The 15,083-nt window shown below is 40.5% G+C and overlaps 1 protein-coding gene across 1 annotated transcript in view; it reads right to left on the minus strand.

Annotated features, from left to right (window-relative positions):
• Positions 1-15,083, minus strand: part of DNAJC6 (DnaJ heat shock protein family (Hsp40) member C6) — a 111,805-nt gene that overhangs the window by 19,268 nt on the left and 77,454 nt on the right. The window contains exons 6-13 of the mRNA XM_017877184.1: positions 13,157-13,290; positions 10,912-11,106; positions 9,886-10,003; positions 8,394-8,473; positions 7,360-7,553; positions 7,183-7,263; positions 3,924-4,358; positions 2,070-2,204 (exon numbers count right to left, since the gene is read on the minus strand). Of these exons, the coding sequence (XP_017732673.1) occupies positions 2,070-2,204; positions 3,924-4,358; positions 7,183-7,263; positions 7,360-7,553; positions 8,394-8,473; positions 9,886-10,003; positions 10,912-11,106; positions 13,157-13,290 (1,372 nt within the window). The remainder of the gene's footprint in view (positions 1-2,069; positions 2,205-3,923; positions 4,359-7,182; positions 7,264-7,359; positions 7,554-8,393; positions 8,474-9,885; positions 10,004-10,911; positions 11,107-13,156; positions 13,291-15,083) is intronic.

The following is a 15,083-nucleotide window of genomic DNA, read 5'->3' on the forward strand; positions in this document are numbered from 1 at the left end:
TTTTTTTGAGATGGAGTCTTGCTCTGTCGCCCAGGCTGGAGTGCAGTGGCGTGATCTTGGCTCATTGCAAGCTCCGCCTCCCGGGTTCATGCCATTCTCCTGCCGCAGCCTCCCGAGTAGCTGGGACTACAGGCGTCCGCCACCACACCCGGCTAATTTTTTGTATTTTTAGTAGAGACAGGGTTTCACCGTGTTAGCCAGGATGGTTTCTATCTCCTGACCTCGTGATTTGCCCGCCTTGGCCTCCCAAAGTGCTGGGATTACAGGCGTGAGCCACGGCGCCCGGCCGCCAGTACTTCTTTTAGGCACTACGGATGTATTAGGGAACAAAACAAAATTCCCTGCCTTTATGGAATTCATGTTCTAACGGAGACAGATAGATGACCAAAAAAAAAAAAAAAAAGTCACACATAAGTTAATTACTGTGTATACTGGAAGTTACTAGATAAAACAGAAAGGGGAATGTAGAGTAGGGTCGGGAGATGAGTTGTGATTTGAAATGGAAGAATCAGAATAGACTCCATTGAGAAGGGGACATTTGAGCAAAGACTCGAAGGAAGTGAAGGGCTTAGCCACGCAGATGCCTGGGGAAGAGTATGAGGCAGAGGAAACAGCCAGTGCAACAGCAAAGAGGCCAGTAGAGCTAGAATGCAGAGAGCAAAGTGGGGGAGAATAGGAAATGAGGTCACAGGCACTGGGATGCTAGAGCATGCAGAGCCTACACAGGCCATTTCAAGGACTTTGGTTTTCATGCTGAGTGAAATGGGGAGGCATTTTGAGCAAAGCAATGACATGACAACATTTTAAATGAGTGAGCAAAACCAACTCTACTCTACATTCCTGCATCTTTTCTCCTACAGGTAGTCAACATCCAATCAGGAGACTCTCTCAAGTGAGCATGACTCATAGGTGAGAGGGGAATTCCTTGTATATCGTCCTGTGGACACACTTCAAATAGTTTGAGATTCAAGACTAGTTGGAAATGAACCATAAAAGTTGCTCCTGGACTCTTTTTTAGTCAAGTTTCAGTTTCACCAGTGTTGCAAAAGTCATCTTCCTTTTGTATTGGCATGGTTTCCCGAAGTCAACCGATAACTGGACTGCATTCTCCAAGCAAGCTCAGGATGCCTTCAACGATACATCACTTTCTAGGTTGTGGTCAATAATGTTCACTAGACTTCAACATCAGGAATGAGCTACAGCTCTCTGGCTCAAAGCTATTTATTCCTCACTGCAAAGCTCCAGTTTTAATCAATGTTACCTAAGTGACCCACATTTATAAATGGATGTGATTATTATTCTTTCTATACAACCTAAGTCTCTAACATAGAAATATAATTTGGGCCACATATGTAATTTTATATTTCCTAGCAGTCACATTTTAAAAGTAAAAGACACTACTGAAATTATTTTAATAATATAGTTTAACCCAGTATGTTCAAAATATTATGTTAATAAATGATCAATATAAAAATATTGATGATATGTTTCACATGCCTTTTTTGTACTAAGTTTTGAAATCTGGTATATATTTTATACTTGGAGTGCATCTCAAATCAGATCACCCACATTTTGAGTCATCAACAGCCACATGTAACTAGTGGCTATCATATCCCAAACTTTGTTCTTTGGAATACCAATTTTGTGGACTACTAACATATTTTATTGATTTAGGACATATTTTTCCACATTTCAAAGATTTCTCTAACCAAGAAGTATCTTCCAGTCATTTCATAGTGGCAGTGTTTTCTTTCTTATTGGTACATAAAATAATTACATGTCCTACAATCAAGGGTCATTTATGATTCTACCCATGTAGCTCTAATGCAAAAAAAGGATACCATAGTCAAACAGGAAAGCAGAGCTAAACAACCTTAAGCAGGTTTCTGTCCTGTAAGACAGCCCAGAGCTTTTGATATGTTAAGGTGAGTTGTTAATTTCAAAAACAGAGATGTGTGAGGAAGCTTTTACCAAAAAAAGCACCCACAGGGTGCTTTTATATATGAGCATTTACTGACATCTTGCAGAAAACTATGTTCCACTGAATACAATATAAAATATTTCCTTACCATGTACTGTGGGTGAAGGACTTCTCGTGGGCTGGAGGAACGGGTCACTGGAAGCACTGGATGTGTTCAGAAAAGAACCCAGCAAATCCTGACCTGATGGTTTGGAAGGTGCTCCAAATGGGTCAAAGGTGGCACCTAGAAAACAATGGGAAAATATATTTATTTGTCCCATGAGTTCATTCACTAAATGTTAAAGAATTGTCACTTCATGCAGGGCTAACAGTGGACTCCAAGAATTTCCTATCTTTGTGGACAAAGGATTAGTCTGGACTTATCTGCTGGATGAACCACAGTTGATACCACTGCTGCTACACAAGACTAATCTGCTGCCCAGCAGATGTCAGGAGAGCATTATGCCAATGAAGTCTTAGCTGAAAACGTATTAAGCCATATATCCTACCTCGGTTTTAAGAGCAGGATTTATTTGTTAACTAGCCTCATCCCTTCTTACCATACTTAGTACATTTAAAATATCAATTTATGTTAAACTAGGGGCACTCTCCAATAGCTAAAACTGCCCAATACCACAAGACAAGAGCTCAAAATTTAGTCTTTGCAACAATGCTAATATGTAAGTATTATCCCCATTTTACAACTGAGAAGATTTTTCAATAATGTTACACAGATAGTTAAGTGTTAGTCCTGGGATTCAAATCCAGGTCTTTAACTCTAGATTTGGTGTTCTTTCTACTTCCTCTTGGGGGGATAGAATATTTGCATTCTAGACCTGGGTATGCCACTAATCCAGTGGGTATCCTCGGACAGGTCAATCAATACATCTAGCCTCGGTTTCATTGTCTATAACATGAGGCACAGAATTAACTGATGTCTAAGGCCCCTTCTGGCACTGGAATGCCACTAGCTGCCTGAAACTATGATGAATGAAATCGTGAGAGTCACACCAGGTACGTAGTCTTAAAATGCAATCATCGAGTACTGTGCTATCTTGGATCTTGGAAACTGTTTTCCTGACAGAGCTTTTTTTCACTTTGGCAAGTTAAAACTGTAGGGAAGGAAGTGAAGTACAGAGGAAATAGCCTTGGCATAGGATTCAGGACACCTGAGTTCACATCCCGGCTCCACCAATAACTAACATCGGAGCTTGAGCCTCAGAACTCTGTAATTCTGAGACCCACACTCATGAAGGATGCCTCCAGTTGAACCATCACAAGTCAAGACCAGCCCACAGCCTTCTGGGAAGGACATGCTTGGGGAAAAAATGTTCCTATAGGATACTATAGGCCTGAAGAGTTGAGATATTTCTCTTTACCCTTCCTAATGTGAAGTCATCTTGGTTATTGGTGACAGGACCAAGGGGTAGCTGATTTGAGTTGGTTCTTCAGGAGCTGTACTTATCAATTATTAGTCATATAAACCTATGCTACTGATTTAATTCTATGCTTCCATTTCCTCAACTATAAAATGAGGATAAAAATAGCACTTGCTTATTGGGTTTCTATGAGAATTAAATCATGTTTAGTATTAAATTCCATGTATGGCAAATAGTAAATACCTCATAAATATTACCTATTTTTATCAACAATAATTCATCAATCAATATGTTTAAGCAGACATAACTAATGCAGCTCAGGGGTTGAAGTGCTAAACAAAGAAAATTAGAAGTAAGAGTGTGAAGCTCAAACGTCCACTCTTACACTACCTTAGTGTGCTACCCAAATGGACAATATTTCTATTTTCTCTTATGCTCTCTATTTAAATAAAGATACAGACATCTAAAGGACTTTCAGTGAAATCAAAAAAGTCTAGCTTGTTAGGAAAGTTCATTTCCACCTCTTTGGCCAAAGGTTAGAATTCAAATCTGAGAGGCACAGTGCAAAACATACAAAAAATTACCTTCTCCCACTCTTAGGGTTGGAGACGCGGAGGTGGAGGTGGCAGAGCGGCGTGGTGTTGACTGGGTAGACGCAGGTCCACTAGGATGAAACACATCTTCCACTCCTGACTGTCCGGCCTGGGTGGGACCAGCTGCACCTCCACCCCCAAACAGGTCACTCAGTAGTTCAGAATTGGTGGGAGGAGCCGCTGGTGGAGAGAAGCTGTTACTCACTGCAGACCCTTCCAGGCCCAAAAGGTCCACATCCTCAGGGGGTGGAGGGGCTGCTGGCTCCTGCTGCTTTTTGCTGGGCTTCTTGACTCCATGAAGCTTGTCACCATTGGCATTGCCATGTGGACTGGAAAGTGTCAGAAGTTCATCGTCTGACTGCTCACTTTCCTGGTTCACTAGGGCAGCGTGGTCCTCCTCACAGAATGACTTCTCTGATTTCTGATCTGAGGAAGGCCAGTATACCGTAAGAGGTTAGTTGTTGACCACAGCATTGTTGGTTTTTGTTATATGTATATAATTCCAGAAAGACAGAGGATTCAGCCCTGAGCAAACAGTGCTTTCAGACCCCAACTAGTGGAACACTTGATGTATTTCATGTTATATTCAAATACCACTTGTTGAGCATCTGAGAGGAAGTAGAGTGTAGGGATAAGCAGAAGGAACTCTGGAGCCAGCCTAGGACTGAATCTCATTTCCACTACTCACTGGCTCTATGACACTGGGCAATTTACTTTACTTCTCTGTGCCTTGATTTCCTCCTCAGCAAAGTGGGGATAACAAATTGTACCTAATAGCCGGGCATGGTGGCTCACACCTATAATCCCAGCACTTTAGGAGGTTGAGATAGGATCACTTGAGGTAAGGAGTTTGAAACCAGCTTGGCCAACATGGTGAAACCCCATCTCTACTAATAATACAAAAATTAGCTGTACATCATGGCATGTGCCTGTAATCCCAGCTACTCGGGAGGCTGAGGCATGAGAATCGCTTGAACCCGGGAGGCAGAGGTTGCAATGAGCCAAGATCATGCCATTGTACTCCAGGCTGGGCTATAGAATGAAACTGTGTCTAAATAAATAAACAGTACCTAACTCACAGGCTACTGTAAGAAATACATGAGATAATATTATAAATCACTCCAATCAACAGTAAGTACTACCTAAGTGTTGATTTTTTTTTCAGGCACTACGTTAGGTGCTTTAGTGGGGGAGGTGGTGGCAGGGATACAAACCATTATCTGCTAGTCCTTTGCTGACACTTCTTACTGTCTTTACTTCTCATGCGTCCTGTAGCCAAAAGCAAATCCTTTTTCCAACAGTCTGGAGCAGAAGTGAACCACACATTTAAAAAGTGAAAAGAAGGGGTCTGCTGTGAAAGGTCCTTATACCAGCTTGAAAGGGGTACTTTCAGCACAAAATGAGCAGCAGGAAAGAGGCCTCCTCTGGGGAAGGAGTGACTTTCCAAGCCCTCCCTGAGACAGATCTTCCAACAAAAATTTGGTATTTAATGCCAGATAGACCCACATTCCAAATCAAGTATGGATCCACATCCTTTATTCCAAATTCTAAAATGTAATAAGCTATGAAAAGGGAAAGGCTTTTCTAAGTTTGGCATGAATTAAGTTGGTGGAAAACTGACAGGAATGAATATGAAGATACTTACAGCCTTCATTTATCTCACTTACGGCTATTATTTATATGTTCCACTGCAGAAATATTAATATGTTTGATTATACGTTATTGTCTGAGATATCACGTGGGATGTCGAGTTATATCAGTTTATGTACCATATCACCCTTCTAAAATCCAAAAAATTCTGCATTCCTAAACATACCTGGCTCTGAGAGGTTCAGACAAGAGACTGTGCATCTATGCTAAAGCCTATTTCAGAGACTACAGGAATTATCTCTAAATTATTTACTAAAATGACAGTGGAGAGGTTAAGAGTGAAGCTGTATTAAAAGCCCTCACTGTGAAGAAAATAAGAGGTAAGAAAAGTCCACAGGGGATGAGAAATCTACCTACTGTCCAGATACCACTGGGTTCTCCAAATTTGAGGATTTGCTAGTTCCAGTTCTCAAAAGCAAATTCTGAAAGTAAGTCTTTCAATTCAAAGGAATTTTATGAACAACTTTTTCATCAAACTGAAACCTGCAGGCAATGGGAATACTGTCTTACATTCACACATCAGAGGAAGGCCAATCAGGAGAATTTCAGATAGACCATCACCATAGCCAGTTTCCCATCCCTTTCATACCCAAACCCTGACTACCCACGTCTACACTGAATCTCACAGTTAATCTCAGCCAGCTCTAAAGCAAGGACGGCCAATGGGTATTGGTTAGGATGCCAATGTCAGGCTACTGCTGGCAACAGTTGGAAGTTTTATATTGAGAAAAATTCTGAAAATATCCCAGGTTTGAGAGAAAAGAACACAGTAATCAAGTCCCTATTTTTGGTATGGTTGTTAAAGCAAGAGCAGAGATATATAGGCCAAGTGTTTGCTTTCTGTGCAGCAGGGTAAGCTCAGTTCTGCCCTGCTAGTGGTTAAGGCTCCCGGGGGGAAATGCTGATTTTATATTTTTGTAATATTTAGTTGAGAGCAGAAGATAGAATCCTGTGTTAATCTCATTACAGAGGCAGCAATCTAAAGGGAGACCATAAAAAAATCACACTTATTTGTCAGTCCAGGAAAGATGTGACCAAAAACACAGCATAGATAGAGAAGGGAGAATTCAGTTTAAAATGACCTTTTGCATCAGTCTAAGAGCATCTATTGAGTTGAAAGTAGGGAAGTTGCCTGATTTGAAAAGGAAATGAATTGGAAGGATGTAAACTTGAATGATGTCTTTTTAAAATTTTTTTAATTAAAAAAATTTTTTTAGAGATGGAGTCTTGCTCTGTCACCTAGAATACAGTGCAGTGGTGCAATCATAGCTCACTGCAACCTTGAACTCCTGGACTCAAGCAGTCTTCCTACCTCAGCCTCTGACATAGCTAGGACTACAGACATTTGCCACCACTCCCATTTAATTTTTTAAATTTTTTGTAGATATAGGGTCTCGCTATATTGCCTGGGCTGGTCTTGAACTCCTGGTCTTCCTGTCCTGGCTTTCCAAAGTGCTGGGCTTACAGGTGGGAGTCCATGTGCCTTGCTTAAATAACCTCTAAGTGCTGATTTACTTTAGTCTGCTTCTAGGGCCAACATCTTTACAGAAGAAATACATAATCATCAAACCATGTGACTTAAAGAAACACTTGTAAATACCTTGCCAACAGAGAGAGGCAAAGAAACCACTTTGTCCGTAATGCCTGGGGTTGTCTGGCGGGATATCTATTGGAGCCTGCCCTGCAAGACAAAAAGACCATGTAGCATCAATGAGACATAGGAAATAAATAACAGAGATGTTCATCCTGAAAAACAAAACCATCAGGTGACTCATACCTCCTAAGGCCAGCATATCTTGATGTTCCTGGTGAGAAGAGAAGAGGATGCTGGGATTGACATCTTTTGTGCAGTAATGTTCCCACGGAGGAGTTAAGTCTATTACTTTGTCATGGGGCTGTAGTTCTACATCCAGTGTCACCTGAAATAGCTGAGGATATTTTTCTGGTACATCACATGCATCTAACTCAGGCCTAAATAGGGATTTAAAAAAGATAAGTTCAGTGAAAAACAATGGAACTGGTATGATGTTTGGCACAGAAGTTGTCTTAGGTTGACTCTTAGGTTAAATCTAAGACTCATTTCTAAAAAAGACTCGATCATAACCAGATAAGTTACTTTACTTTTCTGACCTTCAGTTTCCTAATCTAGAGAAAAGAGGAGAATAATGCCTGCTCAACAAATTTGGATGCTATTGCATGTAAAAGCATTCTAGAAAGCAGGGCTGATGTGACTGGCATGGCAAAATCCATTATTAAAATAGTGCAATAGGCCCACAGCCACTGTCCTGAGCCCTTGAACATCTACTCCTATCCTGGCCCCAGCAACTCCACCCCAGCTTTAGCCACCCCCACACCTGAGTTCACCTAGAACACACTATGAGATAGGTTAATGTCGTTGCAGAAAGGTCCTCCAGAAGCCTGCTTCAGTGCTATGGCAGGGCATCTATTCTAATGCATCATTGCTGATATCATACCACTGATTAAACTGCCATCCCCACTGGAAAACACAAGGGGATACACAGATGCAAAGGATCAAAAGTAGTGATACTTTGTCCCGCTTTGTTTACCCTTATTCCCTCACATAGAATTTTAGACCTTTCTATTTGAAGTCTTTGGTCCCTTTGTACTTCTGAAGAGAAATCATATCCAACTGAAAGCTTTGGAATGCCCACAGCCTCTCTGTGCTACTGAGCGACACTCAGTAGTCTAGCAGCACAGGATTCCAGGGAATGCTACAGCTTAGTGCTATGGAGCCTCAGCACTTCACAGCTACTTTGATTCAAACAGAATTTTGGCCCGACCAGTACTTACTTGGTGAACTTTAAAACTGTTGTGTCCAGTGGTATGAATCCAGTGTGAAACTGAAGCTGGAATATCTGCGTGTTGGTCACCTAAAAATACATGAGAGAAGCACATTACAATCAATCAGCGAAAAGGGAATCTGATCAAAAGATTAGATTTTTGGGAGCCATGTACTTTCAACTGTTTCAATATCTGAATTTGTGTTTACTATGGATATTAAATGACTGCCCCAGTTAGAATAGGCTCAGCTTCATTTCCAGCCTCTCCTCTCCTTGAACTCTGCCTCAGCAAACCATTTCTCATCTGCTAAGTACTATGTTCTTGCACACAGGCGTATTTTGACTCATTGCATTCCTTCTACCCAGGATGCCCTGTTTCAACCCAATGAACTCATCCTTTAAGGCATGTCTTGAAAGTTCATATTATCTCTGTAGCCTTTCTAGGCCACTGCTGGCTAAAACAAACTGCTCCCATTATAACACTTCATCCTCCCTCTAATATGGTATCATGCATATTCCTACTTGTATGGATTTCCCTTGCGAAAGTCAGTCTCTTAAAGGCAGAGACATAATCTCACTCTTGTCACTCCTAAAAACCTTAACAATGGCTGGCACAAAGCACTCACTTAACCAATATGTGATGAATCAAAACACAGTTACTTGTCACATTATTCCTATTAGCAAAAAAATGGCAATATCCCAAATGTTCACCAACTGATGATTATTAACTGAGATTGTCAACTGAGATTAATAAATTGTGACATTACAATGGAATAATATTTGGCCATATAAAACAATGAAGTGCTGACACATGCTATAACATGATCAGCTTCAAAAACATTATGCTAAGTGAGAGAAGGAAGCCTCAAAAGGCCACGTACTATATGATTCCATTATATAAAATGTCCCAAATAGACAAACCCATAGAGACAGAAAGTAGATCAGTGGTTGCCAGGAGATGGAGGAGAGGGAATAGGAAGTGACTGCTAGTAGGTACAGGGTATCTTTTGTGGGTGATGAAAATGTTCTGGAATTAGACAGTGGTGATGTTTGCACAGCCTTTTGAATATACTAAGAACAACTGCATTGTACACTTTAAAAGGGTGACTTCTATGTTATGTGGTTTTATCTCATTTTCTAAAACTGAAAAAATACAATCCCTAATTCCACATCCTCAGTAGAAATGTCTTCCCTTACACTGATCCAAATGGAACACTATAAGAAAAGCACAGGCTTCTAAAGAGCATGGTTTGCTAAGAGTTCCGGGACTGCCACCCTCTGGCACAGACATCATGCCAAGGACTTTGAGCAAGTCATAACCTCTCTAAGTCTCAGTTCCTCCCCTGTAAGATGAAGGAGATGAGCTAAGCAATCTTTAAAGACTCTTTCTCATTCTAAAACTATAAGTCACTCGAGCCCAAAGTGATGGGGAGAAAAGATTCAGAAACACTCCTATTGAAGACTCAGATGAGCTTATGCCATGATTCTTCCTAAAATCATACCTTAGCCTGTAGCCGGCTCCCAATGGTTGACCTCAAGTGATACATGGAAATGACCACATCTCCCTGCACAGTGATGTTCAAGGGAATGAAGATTTTTCCATCTTGGACACGATATTCTCTGTAAACACAGACCAAAATATACATTGAAAGAGAGTTCAATCAGGTACAATCACACAGACACAGGTATAGTCCTCTGTGGCTCTGGCCCAGAGGCCTGCTTGCCCAGGCCTGGACTCAGAAACTATTTACTATCTTGAGCAAAAAACAGGAGTGCAGCCAGTGCCAAGTGGTTGTGCAGTGGATGGTGTTGGTCTAATGCCAGGCCTCCTCTCTGCATCCCATCTGGACTGCAATTGCCAATGCCTGCTTTGCAGATTTCATTTTCCTCAAATGCATCTAGCCCCCATGTATTTGCCTTTTCTTAACTTTAAATTAACAGTAAAAGCAGAGATAAAGGGAACAAAAAATCCACTGGAGATCAGGATACAAACAGAAATGTCATGCTCTGTGAAAGTCTTGGATGCCAATCCTCAAATTCAATCTATTCCAAACTAATTTCATTTTACGTTACCACCCATTCCCTTCCCTCCACATCCCCTATGACCATCCACTGGCACCTGCTCTCTATTATGGATTCTATAACTTCTTTAATTACATCACCATCTACCTAGTTGCTCACTTAGAAACCTCATTCATCAGTAATTCTTCCATTACCCTCACCTAATCCCATCAAGGCCATCGCCTCCTTCAATGACTAGGTGTCCTGTGTTCCCTTCCACTGTCTTAATCCTCTATATAGCTTATGCTAGTCCATTAGCCTATACCACCATTTGATTTGAAAAGGGGTCATGACATCCCCTGATTTATTTGTACTTTTCTAGGATTACCACTGATGCTGAACATTTTTTATATATCAGCTATTTCACAACGATATAGTCTTTCAAGAAGAATATGATTCAACTCATTCCTGCTCATTTACACAAGAATTGAGAAGTACACAGGAAGAAGTAAAGTATCATGACTTACTTCATTCGTTCAAAATCTGTGCAAGTCGAATATATTTTGGTTTCTCCAATGAGTACATCACAGTAAGGGCGACATCCATTCCTCTGTTTGTTGAAAAAGGGTATTGGACTGACAGTGATCGACTTAATTGTGAGAGGCTTGAAGTGAGGGCAGTAGGGCTTGTCTGCGAGTAGGTCACACATATAGCCCAGGTATCTGAAACAGAAGATTGGCTCTGTTGGGGCCCATCGCACCAGGAGAAGCAAGCAATCAATATCTGCTATGAAGATTCTTCTTGCAAATTATTGTTATAATAAAAATTTATTCTATTAATTTCTTTTTTTTTTTTTTTTTTTTTTTTTTTGAGAGGGAGTCTCTCTCTGTCCGGGCGCGCAGGCTGGAGTGCATGGCGGATCTCAGCTCACTTGCAAAGCTCCGCAGGCCCGGGTTTATGGCATTCTCCCTGCTCAGCCTCCAAGTAGGCTGGGACTGAGCAGGCGCCGCCACCTCGCGGCTACGTTTTTTTGATTTTTTAGTAAGACGGTTTCACCGTATTAGCCAGGATGGTCTCAATCTCGCTGACGCTCGTGATCCACCCGTCTCGGCTCCAAAGTGCTGGGATTACAGGCTTGAGCCCAGCGCCGGCCTACATTCTAATTAATTTTTTTTTTTTTTTTTTTTTTTTTTGAGGTGGAGCACCGCTCTGTCACCCAGGCTGGCAGTGCATTGGCATGATCTGCACTCACTGCAAGCTCGCTCTGGTTCACACTCATTCTCCTGCGCTCAGCTCTCTAGTTAGCTGGAAACCAACAGGTACGCCGCCACCACACCAAGCTAAGTTTTTGTATTTTTAGTAGAGAGGGGGTTGCGTGTTACCGCGCAGGATGGTGCTGCAATCTCTGACTCGTGATCGCACCGCTTGGCTCGGCCAAGTGTTGGGATTAGCAGGCATGAGCACGCGTACGCCGGCCATTCTATTAATTTATTAACATTAACTAGCACAAACCACCAAAGATAATTGCGACAAAATTTAGGAAGATTTTGTCTACCTGACGATTGCTGTACTCTCTCAAATGAACTGATAATAGGGTATTTACTTAAATCAATAAAGTTATGGGAGTTTTATAGTACCTGCAATATTTGCAACATCTATCGCTATTTTATCTAGCAGATCTAATTTATCAGCTAAAATTTGGCTTGGATACAATTTTAAGAATCTTTATCATCAGAAGCACTTTTTAATCCAAAAAGTTAAGGAGATGGGCAACTTTTTAAAAATGAATATATTGGATTAAAGGAAAGAAAAATGAATGTCTATCTAAAACAGTTTTCTTTTTTATTGCATTTTCAGATTATCTTTTGTCATCTATTTTATTTCTATATCAGAGTTACAAGAAAAAGTGAATTTTAAAATGCTTTATTCTTTATGTATTTTTGCATTTCCCTTTGTTAATCATGTTCCCCACAGGAGGATCACCAGTAATAAGTATAACCAGCTACTGCTGTTTTTCAATAAAGACCCGTATAATAAAACAAAAAGGGACTGGTCTTAGAGCTTGGGATGAGGAATGTTGTTCTGGCTATGTTCATTGGGCATTAGACCTGAGGCAAATCACAACATGTCTTGAGACACAGTTTCCTCACCTGTAAAATGAGGGAAGTTGGACATAAGTACTCTTTAAAGTTTGCTTCTAATTTTAACATCATAAATTTTCATATGGGGGCTTACAAACTGAATGACAATCCAATATCCTAATCCAATTCCGTTTTTCCATAGTTCAGGATAATGCCAGATTGATGTGGTTTGACTGTGTCCCCATCCAAATCTCATCTTGAATTGTAGCTCCCATAATCCCCATGTGTTGTGGGAGGGATCCGGTGGGAGGTAATTGAATCCTGGGGGAAGGTTTTCCCATGCTGTTCTCATGACAGTGAATAAGTCTCACGAGATCTGATGGTTTTATAAAGGGCAGTTCCCCTGCACACACTCTCTTGCCTGCTGCCATGTAAGATGTGCCTTTGTTCCTCCTTTGTCTTCTGCCATGATTGTGAAGCCTCCCCAGCCATGTGGAACTGTGAATCCATTAAACCTCTTTTTCTTTATAAATTACCCAGTCTCAAGTAGTTCTTCATAGCAATATGAAAATGGACTAACACAAAGATAAAGTAAAAGAAACTTATGAAAGGATTTATAAGGCAGATTTAAAACAGTACATGACACCAATTAGACCACATCTGTGCTTACCCAGCATCTAGCTTACTTTACCTCCTATGGGATGGTGAAAGTCCAATTCCTGGTCGCTTTGCATATAGCAATCGAATGGCTGGGCCAGGAGTAGAGTAGAGGTTACAGAAAATGAACATAGCACCAACCAGAATTGATGATGCCGCCCGTCCATCCTGTCAAAGAAAATGCATAAATTCATTATGAACCTGATCAAATCAGCCATTCTCCAATGAGAATGGCAGAATTTGCAATTAAGAGAGAGATAGAGGAGAAATCCTCTTAACTGTGGGTGCTTTTCATTTAAAAATTATTTACTTGAAAACCAAAATTTGTTTCAGCTTTTTAAATCACAGCAGCAAGGAAAGACTTATCCTTAGAATAAAATTGACTCTAATCTGAGAAGCCCAGCAAAATACATTTGATTTGTATATATTTACTGAAAAATAACATAAACTTCAAAGTAACTTTGGACTTGTTAGCATCATAATTAATAGCTGAAGTCTCTTGGTTTAGGACTGGAAGCAAAGAGCTCCCAGGTTAGGTAAATGCTGCTTGTTGGGATATGGCATATATGTATCTCATGCAAAGTATGTTCCTAGATTCATATAAAATAAAGAACCTTCACCAGATTCAACTTCATTCAATGTAGAAATAAATCTGGTATGGACTAAATGTCTGTATGCCCCAGAATTCATATGCTGAAATCCTAACCCCAATGTGATGGTATTAGGAAGTGGGACTTTGGGGAGGTAATTAGGTAGGGAGAGTGGAGCTCTCATAAATGGGAAATGTGCCCTCATAAGAAGAGACAAAAGAGCTTGCTGTCATCTCCCTCTGCTTTTGGCCATGTGAAGATACAAGAAGACAGCCATCTGCCACCCCAGAAGCAGGCCCTCACCAGACATTAGAAGTGCAGGCACTTTGGGCACAGTGGCTCATGTCTGTAATCCCAGCACTTTGGGAGGCCAAGGCAGGCAGATTGCCTGAGGTCAGGAGGTCGAGACCAGCCTAGGCAACGTGGTGAAACCCCATCTCTTAGAAAAAAAGAAAGAAAAGAACTGCAGTCACCTTGATCTTGGACTTCCCAACCTCTAGAACTACATTTCTGTTGTTTAAGCCACCTGGCCTATGGTATATTTGTTATGGCAGCTCAAGCTAATTAAGACAAAATTCAGTAACATCCCTGACAGATGGTGACCTAGTCTCTTCTAGAACACTTTAAGTGACAGGGAGATTACTTCTACTTGAAGTAGCCCATTCCAGTTTACAGAGCTCTTCCTTATATTGAATATGTTGAGTTGAATTCCATTCCTCCATAGCTTCCACTCAGTGACCCTCATCCTTTTGTGAGACCAAAAAATAAACCTATTCCTTTCTCCCTATGGTAGTCCTTCACATATCTGAAATACCCTCCCTTTCCATCAATGCTTCTATTTCCCTTTTAAAATGAACTCAATCCCTTCTATTCTTCCTCATTTGATATTCCATTTTAAGAGATGTCATCATTTAGCACATTTCTTCTAAACAAATTCAAGTTTTAAAATGACAACCTTAAATGTGCTGCCCAGATGTGAAATGCAAGATATGAGATATATTCTGACCAAACTAGAGGAGAAATATCATCTTCTTTACTCTGGACCCTATGCTTGTATTAACATAACCCCAGGCCAAACTAGTATAAATGCAGGCTAAGCAACAACATAAGCTTTTATTATTCTCTCAATCCACTAAAAACCCCTAGATTTTTTCCAGATGATCTGTTAAGGTAATATGCAAATATGTTTAATCTTTTAAAATCAGAATTCAGGACTTTACATTTATCTTGTATTTAATTTCAGGTTGTTAGTTTTTGTTAAGTGACCAACCTACAAGAACTTTTAAAATCCAAATTCATTATGTGACCCTTATAATTCTAAGAAAATTGATAAGCTGAATTTCCATATCTTCATCAAAGGTGTTGATTAAA

The sequence above is a fragment of the Rhinopithecus bieti genome, unplaced genomic scaffold (genome assembly GCF_001698545.2).
Source record: "Rhinopithecus bieti isolate Rb0 unplaced genomic scaffold, ASM169854v2 scaffold_6380, whole genome shotgun sequence".
Classification (NCBI taxonomy): Eukaryota; Metazoa; Chordata; class Mammalia; order Primates; family Cercopithecidae; genus Rhinopithecus; species Rhinopithecus bieti.